Source organism: Haliotis cracherodii, unplaced genomic scaffold, assembly GCF_022045235.1.
Source record: "Haliotis cracherodii isolate W230 unplaced genomic scaffold, xgHalCrac1.p SCAF_6, whole genome shotgun sequence".
Lineage (NCBI taxonomy): Eukaryota > Metazoa > Mollusca > Gastropoda > Lepetellida > Haliotidae > Haliotis > Haliotis cracherodii.
Genome location: NW_027266319.1, coordinates 44,378,192 through 44,400,843, shown reverse-complemented (window position 1 = coordinate 44,400,843; position 22,652 = coordinate 44,378,192). Strand labels below are relative to the sequence as shown.

At 36.8% G+C, this 22,652-nt stretch overlaps 1 protein-coding gene across 4 annotated transcripts in view; it reads left to right on the top strand.

Moving 5' to 3' along the window:
* Positions 1-22,652, top strand: part of LOC139445782 (ankyrin repeat domain-containing protein 26-like) — a 758,925-nt gene that overhangs the window by 528,497 nt on the left and 207,776 nt on the right. For all 4 annotated transcript variants that reach the window (XM_071226998.1, XM_071227000.1, XM_071226999.1 and 1 more), the window contains 4 exons: positions 5,028-5,112; positions 7,369-7,425; positions 7,742-7,861; positions 20,634-20,680. In XM_071226998.1, coding sequence (XP_071083099.1) covers positions 5,028-5,112; positions 7,369-7,425; positions 7,742-7,861; positions 20,634-20,680 — 309 coding nt within the window. The remainder of the gene's footprint in view (positions 1-5,027; positions 5,113-7,368; positions 7,426-7,741; positions 7,862-20,633; positions 20,681-22,652) is intronic.

The following is a 22,652-nucleotide window of genomic DNA, read 5'->3' as shown; positions in this document are numbered from 1 at the left end:
AAATAAATATACTCTTTAGTGATAATAAAGCAAATAAATCAATTGAAGTTCTTGAAAAGTATTCAAACATTCATAATGTTCACCCAAAATCATCCCCAATAAAGGTTACATTTCATTTTGAAACAAGGATTTCTCCTTAAATTTAACCCGCTACAAAATTCACATTTACGGTAAATAAACATTTTCTTTGACTGATATTTACGCAACAAAGAATAGTTATACCATTTAGGGGATATAACAATACTTGAAAACATTATAAATACTTCCAGCATATATTTTGAGCACTCAAAGATGATTGAAAATCAAACAACACGCTCTTTGAAAAATGCAAAATGAATTATCAATAAAGTTGAAGTATTTCCAAAACTTGCATTTATGACATGATAATATATTAAACAAAAAACAGTATTTCATACATGACGATTAATGCTCAGCCGCTAACTCTCTGCAACACCCAGAAATTCTCACACATTTGACCATCGCGTGTCACTCACGCTCATCGCTGGAGCTCGTAAAACACAATAGGGAGTCATCATCATTTATACCAAAACGGCTTGATCAAACCGGCAATCTAAAATATGTCTTTCTTGGCATAAATGAAATTAATCATTAGTTATTTTAGATTCAAATGTCATTTCAACCAATACCTTTTCGATAATTGGGGAAAGATAAAAATGGAAGGTGTCGGCAGGCTATAGTAATGACCGTGACCTTATTGATAACCCAGGCGCAGCTAATCTTAGTCAATAGTCTGAAAGTGGTTTCTCTTTGTATTCGTGAGACCTTGCTCAATGTTACAGTTTTCATAAAGCGCTGACTTCCGCTGTTATATTTTCTGGATCTTATTTGTGACAATGTTGTAGTCTTTATTTTCACATTTTATGAAATTATATCAATCTACGTATGTGACGAAGTGCAAAACCATAAGCGTTTCTCATCAGGATTTCCATCTAAAATGGTGTGGGACAAGCAGTTTCAATAATTGAATATAACTATACAGTCTAGTATTTATTGATTTAACAAGGAAATACATGTGATTAAATATGTGTATAGTAAATTTGTATAAAGAGTATATTCAATGGTTTTTTTTAGCAAAAGTAACTGTATTTTGTTTCGTTATAAAAACAACACCTAAATTATCATTCAGAAAAAAAAAAAATCATTGTGAATGATAGGGTCACCAGACAAATACTATTCAATGACCCTCAGCAATGCTGTCAGACAAGCCAAACAGAATAGAAACACCCCGCAAATGAGTTCTCTGTCAGAGTTACAATAGGTATTGTAGCTCTGTACGATCTGCGGCAGGTTTACAATAGTTTCGAAAATCTATCTTATCTTTACCTTAAGATATGTTATCTTTGAATGTAAGTTGTTAAGATATATCTTAGCTAAGTTCGTTTAGAAAATCTAGGCCCTGACTAGCATTAGAGACCAAGTGTGTAATCCAGTCCCGATCGATAAGCCCAGGCCACAAGCTGCCATCCTCGTTTAAAGCTCTGCACGCTAACGTCGAACCCATTCGACAGAGGTGTCCATCCCCGTGCATCTGATGTCGAACCCATTCGACAGGCGAATAGCATAACAACACCCCAAAATAAAACTCGCCGTATCTATTTACCAAGAAGGCTTTGCGTAACATTTAAATTACGTATGACATGCATAAATGCTCAGCTTGCTCAATATCAAAACTTTCAGTCATTTATTTACCTCAAAAAGAAAATATCACGAGTTAAAAAAGTTTCGGCCAAACTTCTCGGAACACAACTACCAGAAACGGCCATTGTTGACTTTTGGCACTTCACGTTGAGCGGCATGCAGTCCGATATTTTCTTTATGATTTCATCATTTTTCCTATTCGATCATAATTTTTTGTTTGCTGACGAAAGGAAAACACTCATGTTCCTTAATTTCTAAAAATTAGCAACTTTCGGTGTAACTAATTGTAAACAAAAACAATCTGAATCGTAACATCATCGATTGGATGGAACTTGTACGATCATGGCAACGGCGGTAAACAAACAACTCCACATGCATAGTTATCCCGTTAGACTATTACAATCATTTTGTTACATCTAACTTAATTTTCTAGAATTATTGACACGTAAGTATAAATCTTTGTAAAAACAAATCATTTTTAAAGAGTTTGCAAATGATTTCGTTTGATAAACTTTCGGACACATTGACAAGCTGACAAACGTCAGTGATACGTTTGGGTGTGGCCTAACTCGCGATTTGTTGAGTTGAACAAAGTCAACAAACACTGCGAAAAATGACAAATATTGGATGATACGCAAAATCTGAACTGATATACATTCTAGGTAAACCATTCAATAGCAAAATAATGCATTTTACGAGAAATAATCAAAATACTTGCAATTTTAGCTAACATTTCTGAAACCTGAAGCACGTACCGCATGTGACACATGGAAGCAAAATATGCAAAAGTTGGTAAGCTATCATAAAGAAATTCCGAAATAGATTCAAATTCAAAAGAAAATACATAATTAACTATTTTTCGTCAACTATTTACTATTTATTGATCTGGAGAGCAGTCTTCACTCTTATTTGTTTCATATTTCTTCGTGATTGTCGCCATCAAATGTGTAAGTCTAAATCCGAAACCGTAATGGATTTCACGCTCGATGATTATAATTTTAAAATATTTTCTATACACGAACGCAACGGAGAGCGATCCAACGTATTGATATGCCATAATAATAACATAATATTGTTATTGGTCTAACATTACAAAAAGAACAATTTAAATATTAAAGATGTTGTTGAAAACTTTCTGAAAACCTCCCGTCCTCTGAACCGATAACATTTTGGTACACAACGAGGTAGTGTAAATATATATAGATTCTAGGCTCCTATTTACATATGTGTGATTTTGTACCCAAAATAAATTAAATTGTACCCAAAATACTTTGTGAAGTTGTACCTAAGAAAATAAGACAATAGATCTATAATTATATTTATGTTTTCATGTATATATAATATATATATATATAATTTATTCTGTATCTGAATTGATCAGGCACTCTTGATCATGGTGTAACAAAGAGATACTGCCTTTGTTTTTACAAATTCTTTATATATTGAAACAGGTTTTATGCATAAAAATATTGGTATTCACTTTCAATACTATCTATCTTTTTAAAAAATATATTATTTAAGAAGAAATGATATAATGTCCTATATAGAAAGAGCCAACATGCTAAGTTTTATGCAATGTGGGTCTTGTACCATGAATCATTTAGTGTTTGTTGGTTAGTTCTGCAATGAAATCTTGAATGTGTTTCTCATTTCGTCAGTAGTTTTGCTATGAATTTGATTGATACATGTAGTTGCTAAAGATTTTGCACTTCAAAATAGTGTCAAAACTACTAAAGTGTATTTTACTGGTATTTGTTTAAATTTGATAAATCAAATTTTCTCAAACACAGTTTTTTTTACCAAGTCTTGCCATTGTAATAAATAATGATACTGTCCTTCCATGGGTGTTGTAGAACCATGCTACACATACTGTTGAATCAGGAACTTCAGGTAATAGCAGACTAACACATTTTAGGGCCACTTGGTTTACTTGGATGACTTCATGGTTACAGGTAGAATAAGTGCAATGGCAGGGAAAATATTCCTACGCATAGTCTAATTACATAACCTGTTACATAATTCTGATGCACTATGAGCGATAAATGAGTATTACAACAATGAGGCACTTGACATGGTGGACTCTCCACCTGGACTTGGGGGAACTTGGTAGATTCCTTGGTTCTTCTTACTTAGTTCTGATTTATTAGCAGACAGTTATTGGATGCATGTAGTCTAACATTTTGTTTTTTGTCTCCAACTTGTTGCAAATTGCTCTGTGGTGCCTGTGAATCCTCTAGTCACAGCTGAGGTTGTAAATTAACCCTTTACTGCATGCACCAGTCTCTGAGGGGCTGGTATCTGGCACCATGACACTGCTCAAGCATGAAGTGAAATTTCATTATGATTAGATATGCCACAGTATTGTAAATTAACTCCTTAATGATAGCTACATTGTAATCATTAAGATCCCATATATTTTGTCGGAATTCATGGGAAATTGCTGTGAATTAAGTAGCACGATATGTATCGCATCGTGAACAAACTACCTACTTAAAATATAATCTCATTACTGTAGCATTGTTACAGTTTTCTATGAACATAAACGAATCTGGGTATTTCAACTGACGATGAAGAAACAAAAATAATAATCATGCTTTCATTCATTGTGTCAATTTTACTCAATGAATAATTACACGTAATGTGCAAGCCTGACTGTTGCGGCTGAATACAGCCTGCAGTGTTTTGCTGTTAAAAGATTTAACAGCACTTTAATTATGTCTGTTACAAAGGGAGGTTAACCTTATTTGTTAGGGAGCTAAGAAGCAGCATGGCCGAGATTTAATTGTAGATGGGCTGTCTAAGAAGAATGTAGAGTCGTGTGGTCAGATCAAGTGGCATGCATGTTCATGTAACATAAACATAATAAATAACTCAGTAAGCTTTGTGATGCGTAGGGGCGGTCGGGTAGCCTTGTGATTAAAGCGTTCACTCGTCCTGCCACAGACCCGGGTTCTATTCCTGACATGGGTATAATAATTATGTTTTATGTTCAACTTGTATTTGCATGTCGTGTGATGCTGTCGGCCATTACTGCTGTCGAGTAGTTTTGAATATTTGATTTTGTTGCAGACAGTCTTCGTCTCACATATCCTCAGCTACACAATAAAGAATATACGAAAGAGAAAAGCATTGACATGTATTGACTTTCATAGATACACTGACTATGAATGTTGTATAATGTCAATAACATTAATGCTTTTGCTGGTATGGATGACCCCTGGTACCATTACTCCACAGAAACAGGACCGATTCAGTCACTTAACTTTAGTCCACCTGAGTATATGGTGAGCAAAAGTGTACCTTGGTGCTATGTTTGCTTCGGTATTATCATTCATGAAAATACACAAAAGTCCTCCTCCTCTCAACAGGGAATTCCAGCAGAGAAGAGTTGATTGGGAGAAAGAGATTGAGATAAAGGTTGAGGATATCGAGAAGATGAAAGAAGTCAATGTGGTGAGTGAGACGGTCGCTCTCTTTAACAATTGTCATAACATATTTGCCATATAATAAGCACTTTTGGCTCTTAGAAATTGACTAAGGATTGCATATTAAAACCATACAAGGAAATGTCAAAGATTGAGCGGAAAAGAACAAACTTTGTTTCACCTTTGTTCCCCGTGCATAACTGGTGATTCAGTATAAATTACTGCGGTGATTGCTTGAAATAAATTAATCTACAACCCACCATTGTAACTTGAATAAGACTCTCCAATTTGTTATTCTTGTTGCTTTCCTGCAAAATAATCAAATAATATATATAAATATATGAGTCAAATTAAAAACTTCACATTTTTAAAAGTAATCCCATATATCATATACAACAGACAAATGTATCAGAGAAGGTAATTTTTAATCATTAATGTCCAAAGTAAGGATTTTAATTAACGGTGGTAACCATAATTTGTTCCAAGCACCTACGGTATTCGGTAATAACATCAACAGTTTAAATCATAAGTCCCAAGCATGAGAATCTGATGGCACACAAGTTCAGTAGCGTGTATGGCCACCATGTGCGTTGACAACTGCCACACAACGCCTCTGCATGGACCTTGTGATGCTTGTGAACACGATTGGGAAGACGACGCCATTGTTGCTGCAAAATGGTGCCAAGATCTCGCAAATTTTGTGGTTGGTTCTGGAGAGTGCGCAGACTTCTGCCAAGAGCATCCCAGACGTTGACTGCCGCATTCTGAAGGAAATTCCTTGTCAAAATTGCTGTGTGGGGTCTGGCATTGTCGTGTTGGAAGATAAAACCGGGTCCATGTGCTGCCATAAAAGGCAGAAGTTCTGGTGCCAGTACCTGGTCGCGGTAAGCAGCAGCGTTGAGGTTGCCACGGATGACAAGAATCCTGGAGCGTGCATTGCCACAGAAAGCACCCCACACCATGACACTTCCGCCTCGAAATCTGTCAACTTCCTGTACACAACACTGGGCGTAACATTGATGATGGCGCCTCCACACCCTCGCCCTACCATCAGCAAATCGAAGATTAAATCGGGATTCATCACTGAAGACGACCTGATTCCAATTCCTCTGAGTCCATCGGAAGTGTCGCTGTGCTCACAATTTACCTTGACGTTGAAGTCTGTGTAATTGAGTCAGAATCGGCCCGTAGTATGGCCGACTTGCTTGAAGGTGAGCAGTTCTAAGATCGTTTCGAACAGTTTGCGCACTTAGTCTACTCCTAAACAGTTCATTTCTGGTTGATGTAGCCGTAAAAAATTGGTTACAGAGGTGACGTAAGACAATCTGACAATCCTCTGCATGTGACATCACACGTGGTCGACCTGGCTGAGGGCGATCAGCGGTGGTACCTGTTTGCTGTAGATGTGTCTGTAAATCATAAGCAGTCCGTCGACTATAACCCATCGTCCTTGCAACTTCAGCTACGGATGTTCCCGTCTGCAACATGCCGATGGCACGTTCACGTTGCACATTTGAAAGGCGTGGCATGACAAATGGCCGTAAAGACTTTTGTTTTCTTGTGTTTTTCTTTTTTTGTTAATGACTGCTAACAAGTATGGCTGAAAACACGTGCAGTATTATGGCCACGTGACCAGTTGCACGTGACAAACCGTTTTTGCCACTATAGTGCTGTGCAAATGATTTTGATCGATTCTCCTGCACAAAAACGGGGTGTTATCTGAAGACAATACGTGGCCATTACTGTTTAAATACACAATAAGGGCCCACAATGATAACTGGTCAAAATGTTAAAATTTTAGGATTGTGAAGTTTTTAATTTGGTTCAGTATATATTATTTATTTAGCATTTGGCATCAGCGGGTAGTCTTTGATGTATGAAACCTTTGTATGAAACAGCCACCAATTACTTTCTGATATGACGCTGAAGAAGGATGATTCTGTTTGGTAAAAATAATATCCGATACCTCAAACATAACAAGATTTTCCATAAAAATCTGGCATGTTACTTCATCCATATATCCAAAATGTAAAGGTTGCAGACAACCGATGAGAACAGTTTTTGTTTGCATATTTTTGTTAACCCTTCTATTTTTACCTCAACAATCTATTGTTGAAAAATATTGCAGAAAATTCAGGAAATGTGTTTTGTTTTCTTGTGTAATGCATCATTATAGATCAATGTTCTAGTAATAAGGAAGATAAAAGGACAAACTATTTTGGACTTCATTGATGCGCATTGGTATCTTTTTGGGATGGATAAGTATCAGTATGAATCTTCACAGCAACTGAATGGAAAACTGACAGCAGCAGAGACTGAGAGGACCTCCACAGAAACTGAGGTGAGTGAAAGCAAGAAGCAGGGCAAGTATAACTGGAAGAGACTAGCTAGGGTACATTTGATGCATCACATGCATTTGTTTTTTTTTCTTATTATTATTGAGGGACTGGAATAATATTACTGAGTTAGGTAGAAGAAGCATTTTGTGATACATTCAGTGATCAGTCATTTTGATTTGCTTGTTCCCATGAAGGTTTCAGTTTCATCAAGTGAAGCTAGATTTTCTTATTGAGATAAATTTAGGGTTCAAAACAAATTCAAAATTACAAAAATATTTTGCATTCTGTTTTGTTTTTATTTAGATTTTCCTTTTTCAGTTGATTGCAGCAAACACCTCCCTTTTGGAAAGAACCAACCAGCTGAAACAGATCCGTCATGATTTAGACAGTCTGAAAACACTGCAAGATAACCTTGACCAAAACTACAAGTTGGAAAAGGTATGTGGGACTGGATGAGGAATGATCGGCTTCAGAGGGGGCTGCTAAAAATGTATTTTCATGAATATAATGTTGCAGCAACAAATTGTTTCCTCTACCACAGATTTCTTCCAGATTTTGGAGACTTCATCCTTGATATGCTTCATATTGATAGCTGCAGAATTTCAGTTTATTCCATGAGATAAAAGATCATTTTCAGTACATTTAAGATAAATAACAAAATCAACAGATTCATAGTTATGTCTGATGTGAGGGACACTGTTTTGGTTTTTATCCTCCGCCCCAACAAAGTTGGTGGGGGATATTGAAATGGGGTCCATCCATCCGTGTGTGCATGGGTCCCGAAATCGTTTCCGGAGCATAACTCAGAAACCGTTAAATATTTCTCTATAAAACTTTGCATGTCTATCAGACTCATGCTGAACTGGTTGCTTTTGCTATTTAGGAATTTTAGAATTTTTTATTTTTTACGTTTCCATGGCAACAAGTTGGACTTAGGTTCTATAAGGGTGGTGTTCATTTCTGGAGTGTAACTCAAAAACTGTTAAATGCTTTCTTACAAAATTCTGCATGTCTATCAGGCATATACTAAACTGGTGCCTTTTGCTATTTAGGAATTTTATAAATTTTTATTTTTTAAGTTTCCATGGCAACAAGTTGGACTTAGAAAAAAATAAGGGTAGGGTTCGATTCGGGATGAAATTTTCCACATCTATCAGACACATGCTGAATTGTTGCCTTTATATATTTCTGGGCATTATTTCTAGAAATATTTCCTTGCCAAACATTGCATGTCTATATATAAAGCACATACTGAACTGGTGCCATTTGATATTAAGGAGTTTTAGAAATGTTTATTTTAGAATTTCCACTGCAGCTATTTGTTGGGTCAGTCACCTGGTATTGGACCGTAACGTGGGCGGGGGATATAGATGACTTCATTGACTATATACTTGTTCTCTCACGAGATGGATTGTAAACAGTTCAATTCAGAAAGTATTATCAGTACTCAATGGAAACCTCATTTTCGTGACCTCACATAAGCTTTGCAATGTCCTCATATATGATTGGTAAGGAATGCAGGTCAAAGGTCACTCCTTTTATCCAAAACACTTAAAACCATGCTGTGGTGAGTTGTTTTAAGGAATTTAATCAAACTTGATATACATCATGGCTTAATAGCTTAATCCTTTAACTTTAACAGCTGTCATGTGACCAGTGCATGCATGTAACCAGGGCCTAGATTTTTGAAGCGACCATAGCCCAAAAATTATCGTAAAGTTATCGTAAGGAAATCATAGACTATCGTAGCCTATTTTCAAAACTATCGTAGCCGAAAGATATCTTAAGATTGTCGTAAATCTAAGATAGCCCCATACCTGTCATAAGTTTATTTTATCTTCATCCAAGATGGTGGCATACATTGCTAAAGATATTTTGCAAACAAATAAAACATTCAAATATTGACATTTCATTTTGTTAAACTGTGTGATTCAAATTGACACTTTGAAAACAAGAAGATTTCACATCAGAAATGTTCTTAATCACGACAGCGATCCACATAACTATGGAGTCAATAGCTTACAATATATTTCTATCCAAGTCCATGCTGAAACAACATACCCTTTCGATAATTTGGGAAGCATAAAAATGGAGGGTGTCAGCAGGCTATAGTAATGACCGTGACCTTATTGATAACTCAGGGGCAGCCAATGTTAGTTTCTACTCCAGTTGAGAGTGGTTTCCCCCTTGTATTCACCCTGATTGCATTTGTGTCAATGCTTTAGTCTTTATTTTCACATTTTATAAAATTATATCAATTTACATATGTGACAAAGTGCAAAACCGTAAGTGTTTCTCATTAGTTTTTACATCTTAATTGTTGTTGGACGGTTTTAACAACTGAATTTTAACTACACTTACATACTTACATACATACATACATACATACATACATACATACATACATACATCTTTGAATTGTGCATTCAATGAGCCGATTTTAAAATAATGATTGATGTTGGTCTTTTTTTAAATTTTAGTGTACATTTACTCGTTTTATATTGAATATAGATACTTGAGACCGTTCAGACAATAAAATCATTGTAAAGGATAGGGTCTAAGGACAAATACGAGTAAATGATCCTTGACAATGCTGTCAGACTACGTTCGGGTGTAACTTTCACACATTTATAGTGTAGTTATTTCGCTCCTTAGCCAGATTTAATTCAAATCAGACAAATCAGTTTATTAGCTCTACTTGATTTAAAAGGATAGAAAATAACTACGTTATATGTATGTTCACCCAGTATACATAACGTAACATCAGACTTGAACACGTATCTTAAATGCTGAACGCCTGCTGTTCGATCAAAGGTCTAGTCACTGTCATTTAGAATAGTGTCCCTTGCTTTCGTCCTTGACTTTGTACGCGATGTGTTTGCAAGAAGTTCTGCAAGCTCATGAGATGAACATTTGAAGGGAAAATAGTAAAGTATCTTTTGGCACATTATTTCAGTTCCCATAGCTATAGTGTGGTAACACTACACTTATTGATTATAACATTTATTGGGTTTGAAAAATGTCTTTGCATGGCACACAAGTGCTATTTGTGTTCGGGTAGTCATGACATCTTTTATCATAAGAACAAAACGTCTACATGTAGGACATATGTAGGATTGTACAGAATATCACTCAAATAGTTGCGTGTTAAACAGTGTGACCTGACAATGTGATCATGAATTCTGTATCACTTCTCGTATCGTAGTTCTGTACGATCTGCGACCGGTTTATGATAGTTTCGAAAATCTATCTTATCTTTTCCTTGAAGGTAAGTTGTTAAGATTTATCTCAGCTAAGATCGTTTCGAAAATCTAGACCCAGGTCTCTCATTATTTGTTCAACCTAGTGGTTGTGCCACAGAAAGTTACCTGTCTCCTGGTTTTAAGTCGTGGCTGGCTTTTTTCAAGTTGGTTTACGAAATGGAAAGAAAAATATCATTAAGGAAATTATAGAATAAAAATATTTTTTTAGCATATAGCAATGCAGTTATGAAATGATTTTGCCATAAAACTTGCCTCTCCCACAACTCCTTGTATTTTAAAATGCAATTGGAATTAATATGCAGTACAGAGAGAATAAATGTGTTGAGTATTTAGTCAAAGTTGGATAGAACAGGTTCCATTGTCACAGGGCAAAGTTTAATTACAGGTATATGTCATGTTAAAAATTCCATAAACCAACTAACAAAAAGATGTGTATTGACAGCTTAAACAAAAAGTGTGTTTGTCCACTAGAACACAGAATCAAAAGTTCTGCTAAATGAACTGTCAGCAATGGTTTCATATGATTGAGTCTGGGATTTAAACAAGCAGTTGTAAGCAAGACTGTCAATGATCTCCATCCTGGAATTGATGCAACTGAAGGAGGAGGATTCTGCCAGTGGATAGCAGATAACTTGGACTACAATGAAGATACAGCTAATGGACATAACTCTATGAGATCCTCTCTGCAGGTGATTTTAGTAACATTTTTCATTATAAAAATTCTGTCACTAGTCTCATGTCATAGATCAATTTCTGTACTCTAAACCAAGTTCCAAAGGTGCAAGACATGTAATGGCTTCGTCACATTTCAAGACAACTTTTCAGAATCAGGAATTCTGTATCCTCCAATGAAGAAAGGGCAGTGTTGCGCTCTTGTGACCAGCCATTATAATATGCAAAAAAACATTAAATGAAGACAGATTAACCAGATGCATTTTCACACATCTAACTACGTCTTTTATCAGCTCATGTCCTTTGTATCAGGTTGTAAGACTGGACTGCGGGGATGTATTTGATATGACTGTCAATGCAAGAAATGTTTGAAGGAAAGTCATATCACAAGACAATCAGAGCATGCCTTTTGACTTGTGCAGTACTTCACATTCTTCTCTTTGAACATCCACAGGAGAGTGAAGCTATGGACAGTGTGAGCCTGGATGTGTAATGTGAGCTTGACACAGTTACCAGAACTTACAAACAGCCTCATGTTCAATGTTGCATGGATTGTTTTCAAGAACCACTGTCCGAAGGTCTGTTTCCATTACTTAAATATGTTTGGGAGTGGTACTGGGTCAGATGTAGAGATTGAGCAGTCCCTCATGTGGTCAAGTGCCGTGCTAAACACTGGTTTTCTAGAAGGATGCACTGTTATTGATGGTTGTGCTTCTACAACAACAGCTCAAATGGGCCAAAGTTAGAACGATGTTTGTTTGGCCAACACAAATGCTGTTTTCCAGAACGAATATGATGTGATGGTTGTAGTAGACAGTTGGGATGTGGAGACAACAAAAGACCAGGAACAAAAATGACAGTAATTGTTGAAAACAGAAATGCCTGATATAATGAAGTCCCGTACTTCAGTCCCAGGTGATGCAGCTAGCTTTCTGGCAATTAAGAGAAACAAACAACAGACAACTTATCTTCTGGACCCTAACTTGCAACAGTCTGATGCTGTTTATCATGCAGGGAACGAAGGCAATACTGACGTAATCATGCAGAAAGCAGTTGACATGGCTACAATTGACATGGCTACATATGACAGTCAAAGTAGACACAATTTATGGATAACAACTTCTTTAATATACTGTAAAGGCGACGTTTCGGTGTATATCCTTAATCCGTTGGCAAGCAAGACTGAATAAAGAACATTGTACAGAATATATATCGTAGTGGAGGATTAACAGTAACAACAATTGCATACATGAGTGGGATAACATGAGTAGGTAATGACAACAGAAGGATAATACTGTATCTGCCATTGATGTTCACCGATCCACCCCTGCCATGATTAGTTTCCCTGATTCTGTTTTCTCTAGTTGCAAGCCAAATGAAGCAGCTTCCAGTTTGTTGAAAGAGAAGAACTGCCTTGTCTGCAGCTTTCGCAAGCTCTTGCAAAATGTCCTGCTTGACCACACAGATGATATCTATTCTTGTTGAAATTGCTGGAAATAGATGCAACATCTATCTGAGACTTAGACAGTTTTCAGTTTTCCTTGTCAGTTAAACCAAATGTCATTTGGAAAATTTCTTAACATTAGTTGTCTTATTTTATTCGGCTGAGACTGCCCTTTCCTCACAACCTGTACAGTTTTCTTGACAAGGTGATCAAAAGAACACTCATCCAATATAATCCAAGATAATTTCTGTCTTACTTCTGGGTTTGTGCAGTGACAACAAAAACAATTGAGTACCATCAAATGTTTATCATTTACAAGACATGGCATAAGATTCGGGGGCTGACTCGGTGTTGGAAAGGTAACTTGCGCTGCAGGTAAGTAGTATAAAAAGGCAGCCCTGTGGGTTTCATAAGTAAATTTGAAATATATATGAAAATGATTTAGAACTCTGCGGGTAGATCTAAAAGGTAAATTAAAGTATGTAGAAAGGGTGATACCCTGCTGGTATGAGTGAAAATGATAATACTTTGGGGGACGCAAGCCATATAATGATAGTTTACAGAATGATTGACTTGCAAAGCCCCTTCCGAGCCAGCTCCTTAGTGGAGATGGGGATGGATGGAGGGTCGTAATGACAGCTGAGAGAACAATGGAAACAAGCTGAACAACATTGAGGCTCTTGTTGTTAATATAGAAAAACAAAATGACGTCACATCCATAGTACTGAGCATGCGCTGTAGAAAAAATATATGCATTCTGAGAAAATAGTAACTTGATACAGAGAAGAAATGTGATCGTTCACAGACGATTCTGAATGATAAATGACACCTGGAAATAAAGGGAAAAACCTTACGTAGGTGACAAATATGTTGTGACATCTGTTGTGTAGACATCAATGTTAATAATAGGTGAAAGGCTATGTTGATCACTGCACAAACAAAAGCTACATCATCTGGGACCTCAGGAAATGTTTTTGACATTAAATGTGTAATAGTAAATTGCAATACAAATTCCCCCATATTCTGATGTCTTTCTGCTAATTCCTGTTAAAATGTTACGAAAGGTTTGATAGGCTTGAATCCTTCTTGTATTGAACAGTGATGTCATTGTCTGTAAACAGGCTTTTGAACTGGCGAAAGAGACTGTCAATTCCAAAATTCTCACTGTCATCCCACTTTGGTATGTACACATTGATTGTAACATTCAGGCCTACAAACAGAAAGGCTTGTGAAAATAACAACTTAGTGTTTTCTGTCTCGCATGAATTAAGAACTTCCCACTGAAGACAGAGGAACCAGAATATTTCTGTTCAATGCTACAGCAAATGGATGAAAACAAAATGCAAAGAATACAACCGACCAAAGTTATATGCATAATATATGGCAATTACCTTGTACAAGGTGTATCCTTGAATATCCACATAAAGGAACAATTGTAACATATTCAGGCCTACAAACAAAAAGGCTTGTGAAAATAACAACTTAGTGTTGTCTGTCTCACATGAAGAACTTCCCTATGAAGATCGACAAGCTAGAGGCATTTAGCAGGCGTGACAACGTTATCCTCTATAACATGACTGAGGAAACAGGGGAGATGCACACTCATTGCAAGATCAAGGTAGTAGATATCTTTAACAGCCATGTTCAGACCAAGACATGGGTTAGTGATGACATCATCCGTGCACATCGACTTGTGAGGATACCTCTAAACCAAGACCGCTCATTGCTAAATTACGGCTATCTGATGACAAGATTGAAGTATTGAAAGCTCGAAGAACACTCAAGAATATCGGTTATGGAGTCTCAAGCGACTTAACTATCAGCCAACGTGAGCAACTTAAAGCCCTGAAAGATGGAGGACATATTGGATATTCCAAGAATGGTATGCTTTTAACTAAACCACGTAATGATGAACATAATCATGACACACACAAATCAGAGAGCTCCAAACGACAATTGAGGAGTACTTCACAGCATGGTGGCTACCACAGAAATAACAATCCGGCCAGGGCCAGTATTTGACACAGAATGGAAATAAGTCAAACACCGGTAACGATAAACATCTGTCATTGTTGTCCTGGAACATTTGTGGCCTGTGTAAAATGTTTGATGATTGTGTCTTTATTGCGTACCTCCAATCGTTTGATATTGTGTGTTTCTTGGAGACATCAGATTTCCTAGACTTAAACTGGCTACCTGGTTACCAAATGTACTTGGCCCCAGCAGTTAAAACATTGTTTTCAGGTAGATGTCCTGGTGGTGTGTGTCTCTGCGTTAGGCAAGATGTTGTGAACCAGTGCATCCACCTTACCTCCGATATAGAAAGCTTCATATGTTTAAAATTTCCAAAATCTGTGATTTTAATGCCCGCACAGGCAATGAAAATAATCCCATTTCTGAGGACAGTGATGACTTTGGATATGGTGATTTATACATTGATGTAGACAATGCCCCTGTTGAACAGCGTGTATCTCACGATGGTACTATCAATAGATTCTGACGCATTTTAATGAATCTATGCTTTGTTCCTCGAATGTTTATACTAAATGGGAGAGTTTATGGTGATAGAGCAGGCGAGTTTACGTTTGTAGGAGATACTGGTTCTAGTGTTGTTGATTATTTAATTGCATCTGTTGATTTTTTCCAGTATGTAGATATGTTAAATGTTGGTGATCGATCAGATTCAGACCATTTCCCCCTTGAGTTATCCTGCAGGTTTCCTTGTAGCAATCGTGATGCCATACATAGTTTAGATTGTGAGGTTTATGTCTCTATGAACAGTACATTTTCATGGAATGATTCGAAGGAAAGTATTTTATCACAACACTGAGGGGGTCCTTGCATATTCATGAAAATTCTTTGATGGATAAAATTGAAGCTAATGTAGAGGAGGGGATTACATATTTGTACAGTATGTTCTGGACTCAGCATCCTGTATTAAGAAACAAACTAAATATGGTGAAAATAAACATGATGAACCAAAGTTGAATATAGCATGTAGGGCATCAAGATCTGAATCTAGGACGGCTCTCAGAAGGTATAGGTGTTGTCGCACTGAATACAACAGAAACCACTACTGTAAACTGAGAAATGTGTATAAAACCTTTTGTAGAAAGTTCAAATATGATCTTAAATTGTCATGGCTAGTCCGACTAAACAGCACTTTACACAGTCTGAAATTATTTTGGAAAACTATGCGTTCTCTTCAGAGACATTCTACCCCCAGAGGATCTATATCCCCAACAGAATGGTTACATCATTTCAAGAAGTTATTCTCAAAAGACGATTCCATATATTTGGTAGACAATGAGGTCTTTGAGCATGATAATGATGGCATCAGTGAAAATTTTAGTGATGTTGACGTGCTTCTGTTGGAATCGCCCAGCACGGAAACGGAAATATTTAATGCTATATCTCGCTTTAAAACTAGTAAATCTGGAGGGGTTGATTGTGTTACAGCTGAAATGCTTAAGTACTCATTACCTGATATTATGCCTTTTCTGGTTAAATGTTTCAATCAGATTTTTGATACAGGTGCTTTTCCTTCTGTCTAGAAGGGGCGGTCAGGTAGCCTAGTGGTTAAAGCGTTCGCTCGTCACGCCGAAGACCCGGGTTCGAATCCCGACATGGGTACAATGTGTGAGGCCCATTTCTGTTGTCCCCCGCCGTGATATTGCTGGAATATTGCTAAAAGCGGCGTAAAACCATACTCACTCACTCACTCCTGTCTGGTAGCGTAAACAATCCTGACAATTACTGGGGTATGTCTCTAACTAGTATTCTTGGTAAAGCATTTACCTCTATCATCAATAATAGATTAATACTGTGGTCAAATATGAGAGATTTTGTTGATTTTAAGAATGCATTTGATTCTGTTAATAGAGCTAAATTGTGGAGCTGTTTGAAAAATTAGGGTTTAGGAAGCAAAATGCTTGCCATTGTGAAATCAATGTATGCAAATGTAAAATCATGTGTTTGCAATGGTGATACTAAAAGTGACTTTTTTTATTGTTCGATAGGCTTAAGCCAAGGATGTGTTTTAAGTCCTATACTTTTCTCATTTTTTTACAAATGAGTTACCCGGGTATATGTTGATATCATGCACTCTGGTAGACACGGCGTCCAGCTCTTCCCTGACATATTAGAACTTTTCATGCTACTTTTTGCAGATGATGTGAATTTGATGTCTAGTTCTATTATTGGTCTACAGAAGCAGCTTGACATACTTTCACAATATTCAGATAAATGAAAACTTAGTGTTAATCTTGATAAAACAAATATTGTTATGTTTCATAGAGGGGGATGATTGGCCGCAAGGTAAAGGTAAATGTATTAATGTTGTGAATGAATACAAATACCTTGGCATATTGTTTACCCATACACTGAATCTGAATAAGTCTGTAATTAATCTCACAAACAGAGCAAAGAAAGCTCTGTTACAAGTCCACTCTGTTATCTCTAAGCTTGGAGTTATTTCACCGAAAATGTATTTTAGATTATTTGATTCTCAAATACAACCTATATGGGTCTGAGATAAGGGGTTGTAAAGAGTTCTATACAATTGAAAAGGTACATCTCCTTGCTTGTAAAAAGTTTTTGAATGTTGGTATGTCAACACCAAGTAATATGGTGTATGGAGAATGCGGGAGATTCCCATTGTACATTATATCTTACACTCGTTACTTGAAGTATTGGTGTAAAATAATAATTATGCCTAAACACAGTTTTCCTAAGAAAGCCTACAACATGTTTGTACACCTTGATAGTCTTGGAAAGAACACGTGGGCTTCTTGTATACGTACATTGCTTTTAACATATGGCTTTGGTTTCATTTGGCTGTACCAGACAATTTGTAACGCAAATGTTTTCATTTAGTACTTTCGCATGTGTGCTATTGATATGTTTCATCAGAAATGGCATTCAGATATTTACGAAGGTTCAAGATATGATACTTATCGCCAGTTCATGTCATTGCTTGAACCAGAATCTTATTTAACTTACGGTACAGGAATTTCCGTAACATCATTATTTGTTTTAGACTTGGCCTGAATGATCTAAAAATTAAGATAGGGAGGTTTTCATCTATTGAGAAATCCCTAAGGTTATGCCCATTCTGTGACAGTGTTGTCGAAGATGAATACCATTTTATGTTTATTTGCCCTATTTTCAAAAATCTAATAAACAAGTACTTACCACAGTGGTCTTTATCTCATTTTAATGCTATAAAACTGTATCCATTACTGTCCTGCTAGGATCTTCTAACTGGCTTTGTACATACATCATGCATTTTTTGTTAATAAATGAATTGTTGCCTCGACTTTGGATCTCATAAAATATGTTATGTAACTCCGTTGTATATGGGCCTGTGACCTTTCATACAATAAAGAATTGAACTGAATTGAATTCAAATGTTTTGAAAAACTGTGATACATGTATGGTCAGTGGTTGTAATAATCGCCGATCTTTTGTCGATTTTAATTTTAATTCACCATTTCCGATCTCAATGGCCTTTGGTGAGAAATTCACTTGATCTGGACAAAGTAGTAGTATTATGGTTCTGTTCGGATGAAAAAAACCCTCCAAATGGTGTGGTGGTTTTCTTGGGGGAATAAGTCATCGAAGAGCCGGAGTCACAGGAGACTAATCACAATTTTATTTACAAGAACAATTAACAATGAACAATATCTGAACTTTTGCTGAGGGTGCCACAGAGAGTCGGTACAACCCTCTGGACTGTGGGAGAGAGATCTACTTGGCTAGAGCGACAAACCCCTTCTGCTTAACATTTTGCTTCTGTATGTATTTAAAAAAAAATTAGAACAATAAAAAGGAATATGATTGGTTCATACACGATGGGGTGTGCCCTATGGTTAATGAATGGCTAGAGGGGAATACTTAATTCTGTTGGACTGGCACTAATCTTGTTGACATATTTACTGGGTGCTTGGAAAGAGATTATGGTATCACTATAGACGAGCTTGTATGGGGGCTAATCCTTAATGAGTCTTAATTGAAGTAATTGCTGAATGTTATTCTAATATAGGTGATGACAGATTTACTTAAATAAAATAGTTCAAGGCAATCCATAAGACTATGTTGACATATCTTTTGTCTTATTGGATATTATGTCTGGGAGATGGGATCTTGATACCTTAGGCTAGTATTTATCTAAAAGCTTTAAATCTATTAAACTATGTTGACATAACTCTTGTTTTATTGAATAGTATGTCTTAGAGATGTGTTCTTGTTACCTTAGACTAGCATCTATCTAAAAAGCTATGACTGAAACTACTATTATTTTGTTTATGCATTTTACCTGATGATATGTTTTACTTGCTAAACCATAATTATATGAAATGTTGTATAAATGTTACACCATGATAACTCATAAAAGCACTTCCTGTGGATCTAATTATTCTATGAAAACTTAGTATAAATATTATATCATGATAGTAGCGCCAGGTTTACATCCTTCCCTTCAATGATGGTCTGTGGAGGGGAGACAGTATCTAGCCTAGGCAGGGTATTACGGTCATGAGAGAGAGACTAAGGGATGTGTGAGTGTTAAGTTGTTTGGTTTGTTTATTAATTATTATTATTTATTTTTTTAAATTTGTTTTGTTTTGATTATTTGTGGGTTATATTCGGTTAATAAGATCTGTTTTAATTAGGTATTTGCCTGGGGCTTTAAAGTTGGATGTGTTATTTAGTGGGTTTAAGATTTTTTCTAGAGTTAACTCAGAGTTTAAGTTCAGTGTGTTTTGGAGTGTTGTTCTGTGTGTCTTGTAGTGTGGGCATTGGATGAGTGCATGTTCTGTGGTTTCTTTTTGAGTGCAGTGTGGGCATGTGCCTGTTGCGTGTATTTTTAGTGTTTGAAGGTGGCTGTTCAGTTTGGTGTGACCTGTTTGTAATTTAGCTATGGCCCTGTCGATTTTTTTGGATGGGTAAACAATGTTGGCTTTAGTTAGGGTTTTTTTTAGTACTTTTTTTAACTGACAGTTTGAGTTTTTGTATGTTGTTTGCCATTTTTTGGAGATTTTTTGTTTTGTTATGCTTTTAATTTCTGATTTGAAAATTGGCAGATTTAGACTTATTTCTGGGAGTTTTAGCTCCTTGGTCGGCATGTTCATTACCATAAATTCCTACATGTGCAGTTATCCAAACGAATTCTATCTGTTTGCCTGCTTTAGTTAGTTCATTAGAGCTTTTTAGTATTTGATTAATTAGTTTGGAGGCGATTTTTAGTGTTTTTGGTTTTTAGGGCCTGGAGTCCACTGAGGGAGTCTGTGAGGATGAGGATGTTATGCTGGGTTTTTATTTGTGGGTTTTGAAGGGCTGTGGCCATGCCCATGAGTTCGGCCGTAAAGATTTTGATTGATTATTGGGAAGTCGGTACGATTTTGTTTGTTTTAGAGGTTTCCCAGTAAATGTGGCACCAATTTGGCCATTTCTCATGGATGTATGCTAATGAATTGTTTTTAGCGATGTTTGGACACGTTTGTTTGTTTAGCATGGAGGCAAGTGTGGTGTCTATTTTAGGGGTTTGGAGTTTTGGTGTTTAAATGTTGGAAGGTTCGGTGTTTTGTCTTAGATTATTTAGTTTGTGTTCATTTAGGTAAATTGTTATTCTTTGTGATATGTGGGTTAGTATACATGGGTAATTAGGCATATATGTAGTAGAGAGAGCTATATACTCTCAAACCCCTGAGTCTGCACTAGATAGTCTCGAACCTATAGCTCTGACATGATACATTATAAATATATGTTATAAAACTGGGTGAGTAATAATGATGTTGGATATGTTTTGACATAAAATGCTTTTATTTTCCAGGAACATAACTCAAAACTAGAAACGAAGATTGAGATGTTACAAGAAAAGTAAGCTTTTAAGTTCCATTTACAAATTTGTCATTGTTATATTGATTCTTCACCTAGACATTTTCACACAATCCTGAATTATCTGGCCTTGACGCCTCTTTGAACATTTTCCCAGTTTATCAGGGCATATCATCAGCTTGATGTAAGAGGAAGTGATGCAGGTCTTAGACGCTTACCCCCTTGGTGAAAACCACAGGTAATATGGTGTTGACACTGAGGAGAAAGGAGTTCAGCAGCTTTCTTTGAACCACCTTTTGTCTTGATGCCATACCTGAAACCTTCAAGGCCGCTAATGTAATGGTGTGTGATACAAGTGTGTGTGGCTGATGGCACAGGGTGGAGGATATTAAGTTTTCTACTTGTGGAAGTAAGAGAAAGAACCATGCTTGGCTTTGCCATCCAGGTGTGATCATCACAACATCATCAAATAATCTCCCCTGCTCGGTTGTTAGACCTGTATTGGGAGCTACAGCATCACATTGTCATGCCAAGAATCTCTCTCATGTTCTCTCTCCAGAACTTCACCTGAACACTTATGCTTCCTGAAAGGTTGAGACGCTCAAATGGACAGCGCTTCAGTCCAAGGTGAATGGTCAAACAAGGGAATGCACATAAATTATCTGGAGATGACAGCTAAATTCCAAGCTATCAGAGCATTGGCTGACTATTACTGTAATTTTTTACTTATCTTGCATTACTCTTAATGCTTTTACTGCTTCCCTTAAAACAAAAAGAGACATCGTCAAGCAATGGTCCTGGGTGAAAAAGAAAAAGCTGTTTCTATCTCAAGTTCCCCTCAATGTTATGTCACATGAAGTCATATTACCACTTGTCATCGAAAAGGAAGGACGTGTCTTGCTTGGCTTTCAATCTTTTGGGTTTATTTTGGTGGTTAGCTTCTGCTTTCACACTAAATTTCATTTGCAATGGGTGATGTATTCCTTTCATATTACTTTCACTTGTTTGTGTATTTATATGTGGGTGTTTTCCCTGTGAAAAGACTCTTGTTGTTTCCACCATTTTGAATTTGTTTGCAATTCTCAGCGAGGTATTTTCATGCTTATGTATATTTAGATACCTGTAGCCTTTGGCATTATATAGAGTTTTCGTGTATTTGATATTATACCCTGTAAAAAATTCATAATATTTTGCCGAACGTATCGTGTGTGTTTTCATTGGCATGCTCAAGTCCATCTCAACTACAACTTGTCATTGTCGTGGTATAAAATCTTTTAAAGATCCTCATCCACGTTGCAAGGAATGCACTCATGTTTGCACTCCAAATTTCAAATGTAAATTGTATTCACCTATCTCTTCATCGAGTTTCTCCATTTATAGACAGGTCACTCACAAACGTGTTTTACAGCAGTCCAGTTGTGAGGAACATGTCTGAGTCGCAGGACGCTACCAGCCACCAGTTTCCGGTTATTACCACGGTGATAGTAACTGCCGACATTCACTCTTCTCCATGTTCTATGACCCCAGGCTTAACTGCACAGCACCGCCTGCCTACCCAGTAGTGCAACAGATGTAAGGGCAGCCTTCTGTAAAATGGATGCAAAACTTAATGCAATCCATGGCACATATGTACCAGGTGCCTGCATGAACATACCAGCCTCCTGCATCAGCTACAATGCTTACACATCCGACTACTCAAGCGCTAGCTCTTACACCTGCATCTAACATTTATCAGACACCAGATGCACGATCTCCTACAAGTATGCCTTTGGTAAGCGCCAACAGAACAGCTCATACATGGATTTTGTCGCAATTGAAATGCAAAAACATTATACCTCTGATGCGTATGGTTACCTCACTAGCAGCCTCTGACAATTTTGTGATATGTGCCAAACATGAACCAGGCGTGTCAAACCAAATTGCTGATTCTCTGTCTCGGTTACAGATTGCCAGATTTCGGAAACTTGCTCCACATGTGGCACCACAAGCAACACCATGGCCCACTTGCACAAAG